The sequence below is a fragment of the Opisthorchis viverrini genome (genome assembly GCF_000715545.1).
Source record: "Opisthorchis viverrini unplaced genomic scaffold opera_v5_46, whole genome shotgun sequence".
Lineage (NCBI taxonomy): Eukaryota > Metazoa > Platyhelminthes > Trematoda > Opisthorchiida > Opisthorchiidae > Opisthorchis > Opisthorchis viverrini.
In genome coordinates, this window is record NW_008751703.1 from 1,794,944 (window position 1) to 1,800,993 (window position 6,050).

Below are 6,050 nucleotides of genomic sequence, written 5' to 3' on the forward strand. Positions count from 1 at the left end.
TTCTCCCGCAGTGCCGAAAGTCCCCTGCTTGCTTTTTGTAGTTCAACGATTATGTCATACCTTTTTTCATGGCTTGGTGGATACACTGTGGGAGATTGCTCTGTGGGTAACTGACTGTGAGAGTTTGCGGACTGAAGTGGTTGTGGTGTTTTTTCTGTGATGTGGAACTCGTTTGAAAGGTGATAGGTTATTTTGTGTTGAGAAACATGCTGCGTACAGCTTTGTGGTCCGTCTGAGGTGTCATTTGAATAAGGATCTGTGGTGTCTGGAAATGGAGTTTGTCGAATTGATACCGATTTCGACAATAAGTTGCACTCTTCGGTTGTTATATCCTGGTTCCACGATGAGACATCTAGTTCGCTTTCTTTTTCGACAGTTCGGGCAGTTATATCATCCTCGCCACTTTGGCCTAACTGACGGAATGTCGGATTACGTTTCTCATGTGCTCTGCTCAGGAAATCTATGGTGTGTGCTCCGCTAGGGCTCGTTTTGTCGGGCGGACAATATAAGGTTGATGCAACTGCTGAGGGTGAAGGCTTTGAGATGCTTCGTTCATGGTCTACTGCCTTCAGTGAGATAAATGTATCTGAACTCTCGCTTTCTTGGTTTCGGTTTTGGAATGCTGTTTTCTGTCCCAAGTTGGACCTCACCATTGTTTCATCAGTAGGGTATATTATATCGATTTGCTCACTTTTCGGATCATGTGTTACGATATGTCCATATGTTGCGTGGTATGCATGTATCTGACGCGGTGCTCGCGGTGGGGGCAAGAGCAGCTCGGCTCCTGGCCCACTCGGCAGTTCCTTGGATATGCAAACACTTGGTAAGAGCGGTTCNTGTATCTGACGCGGTGCTCGCGGTGGGGGCAAGAGCAGCTCGGCTCCTGGCCCACTCGGCAGTTCCTTGGATATGCAAACACTTGGTAAGAGCGGTTCAGTTGAACGTGATGTTTGGAGATCATGTCCTGTAGTTTTTAAATCTATATTAGCGATTTCGTCGACAGATTTGATGGTCCCCTGTAGGTCACCAGCATTCCGGAAAATACCCATATCGCCCGTAAGCTGTTTCAAGTGTTTTGGAGGGAGCGGTGGATAACCGGTACACAGCGTTGTGTCACCGGAGTGTAATATTTCATCCTTAACTTCCGAGGATGTATGTGGGGTTGTTGCCGTGGTGTCAGTCTGACAACCGCACTCCACAGATATGACAGAAGTGGTATAGTCAGTTAGGACATCAGCGACAATGCGGTCCCAAGGTATGAGTGGCTCCGTTCCAGTTTCCACAGTCAACTGAATACCGTGCTGACCACGAAGTGCCAAAAGCTCAAGCTCGTTGGCTTTCAGTGAGTCTTGCAGACACAGGTTCCAGTTGAACAATTGCTTGCGTTCCCCATATAATTCTGAAGCCTGCTGCTTTAACTGATCATATTGGTGCTGTAGTTCTTCATACTTCTGAATTTCCTCTTTAGGGACAGCTCCCACGGAGAGTATAAGATCGGTCACTTTTTCGTTTGATAAGGTAAGTTCCAACATGTGTTTAGGAGGCACAGGTGCGCGATAAATTCGATTGTCTAATGAAAAATCTGCCATTTCGCCAGAAAGCTCGCACTGCTCTCGTTTAACAGGGTCCATAGGAAGCCAATTCAAGTGTTCAGACGCCGAAGCCGTATCAGGTAAGTTAGATGAGGTAGGTACAAATAATGGAACCTCATCCTGTGAACCATGCGACGGCGAATAGTTAGGAGCAACTTCTGACACCAACTTGGTGACTTCAGAACTGAATCGATTGAGAATCGGGTGTCGGGTAGGCGGTTTGCACATGGCTTGTATGGTACGCTTCAGGGATTCGTTCTCATCTGTAACAGACATATTATGTCGCTTTAGGTTTCCTATTTCGGCCATTAGTGAACTCACACGCGTCAGACACAGATCGGATAACCGAGACAGGCATGAATGCAAATGTGAACACAATCCAGACAGGAACTCAAGAATACGAGCACCATCAAGATTTTCTGAAAACGAGCAATCTTGAAGACCAGGATCCAATAAATGAGTCGAAATGGAAAGCAAGTCAGGAGATCCATCTGCCTCTAAACAACGCAAAGCAATGTCACAAAATTCCAAACATTGTGACAGTGAACGAATACAACATGAAACCAGAGATTCCGAAAACTCAAAAGCTGCGGATGTCGATCTAGAAACCGTATCAGGCGAAACTCGAGTAGGGGGAACACCAGAACAATCAACGCCGGATTCAAACGATACACTTGAAAGGACGTCAGGTTTAGCATCACAAGAACGAAGCACAGAAATATCATTCAACAGACCTCGTGCAACACGCAACTCATGCTCCAGCTCACAAACACGAGCTGTGCTGGACGATGCGGAAACCAGCAAATCATTCACATTCTGCGCAAACAATGAAAACTCTGACAAGTACTCAGACCGCCATGCATCATGTGTCGAACGAAGCGCGCACAACTGTTCACGCACAACCAACAGAGCCCGCCTCATCTTCCCCAAATCAACACCAACCTCATTCACACTGGCGCCCTGCGAAGACACACGCGAACACAACAATCCACACTCCGTCTCAGCAACACCCAACCGACTAGTCAACGTAGACAATTCACGAGACTGTCGCGCAAACGCCTCCCGCAGCTGCGCACAATGCGATTCCGATTCCGACAAACTATCACGCAACCCACGTGCGCATTCCTCACTGGCAACCAAATCAGCCGCCACCGTCATCTCGCACAACTCAACACGATCGACCTGGGACAACGCAGCTCCCAAATCTGCTTCCAGAGAATCACGATCCACCGACGCAACAGCACAACTCGAACGCAGAGATACAACCTCATCCAACAGACCACGCAAGTCACTCACAGCACCGCACAAATCAACGCGCATACGATCCAACAAATCACCACGTTCCGAAAGACAATCACGAAGCAAGGAAACCTCCACCTCTGCTGACGAAAGACGCGATTGCAAATCCGACAATTCTGATTCCGGAACCTTCTCCACACCCCCACACACAACATCCGAGCAAGCCACTATTGGCTCAGTCACCACACTGGGCACTCCGCACACATACGAGTTCACCACATCCACCATCGAACTCGGACAAACGGACGATAACTGAGATTCCAACTGGCATTTCTCCTTCTCCAGAACATCGATCCTGCACAACGCATCCGCCAATCGGCTCTCCAAATCCGACGATTCCACAAATATACCCTTGCTTACAACAGCACCCATCACATCCGAATCGACCACATCGAATACACCAGCAGACACCCCACAACCAACCGGTGCTGCACGTTCACCAACAATGTCAACGTCAACCGAACGCTGTTCCTGTTCGCTACGGATTGGCGTTTGCTGACATACATAGGCTCCAGCGATTGGTATGTGTGCTTTTCCTCCAGGGGTGTTCGCACGATGATTTGCTCCCTGATGTGAGTGGTCACCTACTGGGTATAGTGGTTGTTCTTCAAAATGAGTTTTGGCTATCATCGATTTTTCCAGTGACTTCGTTTTGACTCTTACCTCCTGGTGTATTTGGGGTCTGCTAAATTTCGACGGCGGTTCAGTAGCCATATTTAGCGAATCGTGGGTTAGGTATCTGTGTTTCAATCCTGTATCCTCAGAAAGGCAGTCAGCTACATAGTTCGAGTGGTGTGCCTCATGATCACCTATTGAAACGTAATCAGTGTTTTCCATATTTTCCCTTCCACTAAACTCCCCGTAAACTTGTCTCATTGTGTATAGCAGTGTCGTCAACCTATTACGTTCTGATTCAGCAGTGAGGCAGCGGTGTGACAGCTCTTTTATTTCTTCCAAAACCGAACGCATTGTTGTGTTCTGTTGGATCGTTTCAATGTCAGGCCCCAACATACCTGGCATGTTAGGCGCGAAAAGCAAATCTTCAATTTTGGAATGTGGTTCGCCTGCATTAACTTGCAAGGAGTTACAGTGTTTTTGAGAACTATTTTGTCTGTAGGAAGTGTGCTGTTCGGTTTCCGTTGATTTTTTCAGATGTAGTTTATCAGCGCATGTTGCGGCTCGGCGTTCAAGTTGTGAAAGCCTCTGTTCCAGGTTGCGTATCGAAGCTATTGGTCTCTCGAAAGCTTTTTGACATATTACGTTTACTCTATTTAGGATTATGTTCAACAATTCTTTAGGGTTAGTGAGCTCAGGTTTGCTTCTCGTAAGGTTTTCGCTGGTCTCTTCGAATGTATCTCGGAAAGCCGAGAGCGGTGAAGTAACACAGCCTGGATCAACAGTAGTCATAGGCTTCGGGATAGTTTGTTGAGTGACGACCGTCAGAGGATCAAACTGGAAGCCTAATTCATCAAGTTCTTGTTGCAGAGATGGAATGAAATGCTCCGAAATAGGCTGTAACTTGCCATCATCGTTAAAAATACTTGAAAAACTCGTATCAGTTTCTTCGTAACATGGCGAAATATGATAAGTTGGGCTGGAGTCAACCGACGATAAACAACGTGAAATGATGGATTCTAATTGTGCACGCAAGGACGAAAATAAGCTGGGATGGATGGATTCAGAATTTGGTGATTTTACCAAGTACTGACATACCATTCGTAACTCGCTAACTACGCCGGCCAGTATATTTTCAAATCTAGTGCATTGCATTTGTTTACAAGAAAGATCAGCATTCACTACATCGAATTTCTCCGAAGCAGTGGTGAGTTCAAAGTGTAGCCCCGCAATCGTCGCATCTTTTTCCCTTCCCTCTGACTGTAAGCAGGATATTGTCATCTCGAGCTCCCCCCGCAAGGTTGAAGCATCAGTAAGCTCCTGATCACGATACGATATTACACCCTTTAAAGATCGCACCTCTTTGTCTAATGAAATAAGCCTATCTTTTAAGCTAACAATCTCTAGCTCAGTTTTCATCAAACAATCATGGGTTGATTCAGCATCGACAATCGCCGCCCTTTGTCTCTGGACAGCATCATTTGCCATATCTTGTAGAGATAAATTTTCAGCTCGAAGTGAGTCAAACTCATCTGACTTTTCGAGGAACATGTTCAAACTGGTTTCTAGTTCGGCACGGTGAGCTCGCAGTTCATCGAGAGCGTCCGCAAGTTCCAGATCTTTTTCCCTCATCTGCTTCTCCAAATCCGCGATTGTCAGTTGAAGTTGATCTTTGTCCTCTTCACTACTGCGCAAACACGCTTCCAGCTCATTCACACGCTTGTGCGTCACGCTAAGCAACTTACACAAATCAAGTGACTCCCGTTCTTGTGGAAGGAAGTTGACTGAATCCATACAAAGTGGACCAACCAGGGGGACAACAAGATGCCCGAGTGCGGAAGAGTCCCCAGTTGAAACCACTGGTACACCACCGACGGTGTATCCAAACAACTCATCATTACCAGAGGGCACAAAACCATCCACATCACAAGAGGTGAGGTTGGAACACTCCACAAGACCAGAAGAAAGAGAGGATACTGCCTCCGGCGCACACAGTGCAACCGCGGGGTCAGGAAAAACAAACAGGTCCTGGATTTCGAGAGCACGGAAACAGTCCGGATGAAGATCAGCAATGCGGGCCAACGGCCGCTCGAGTTCGAAAAACGCCGAAGAACTACGAAGAGAATCTAACACATTGTTACGACACCATACAATGAAATCGACAATCCGAGGAACGAGGGCCTTATGAACGTCCAAATAATCCACAGCACAAACCAGGTTAAGATTGGTCCGCTGCAACACAACACGAAGCCGATCAACCTCACCTAAACAATCGCATACAGAATCCGAAATCACAGAAGAATACGAGAGAGCACCAGCAAAGGGACGCTTCAAATGACACGAAGGCCTCGATTGTCCAACGAAACCACAACCACCAAATGAACCAGAATACGCGAGAACATCAGACACGGAAGGAATCAATTTACCAAACAAAATACCGGAATTCAAAGTCGACGAACACCTGGCACACTGATTTTCACGCTCAAACCCCACCAACATATCCGGCTCAACGCCAAGACCGACGGGAGAGACCGACTCCAACAA

General features: G+C 47.0%; 1 protein-coding gene across 1 annotated transcript in view; it reads right to left on the reverse strand.

Moving 5' to 3' along the window:
• The window catches only part of T265_03356 (hypothetical protein), a gene marked incomplete at both ends in the record, with an annotated part of 11,944 nt that overhangs the window by 5,831 nt on the left and 63 nt on the right, over positions 1-6,050 (reverse strand). The window contains one exon of the mRNA XM_009167817.1: positions 61-6,050. This exon is cut by the window's right edge and continues 63 nt beyond it. Coding sequence (XP_009166081.1) covers positions 61-6,050 — 5,990 coding nt within the window. The remainder of the gene's footprint in view (positions 1-60) is intronic.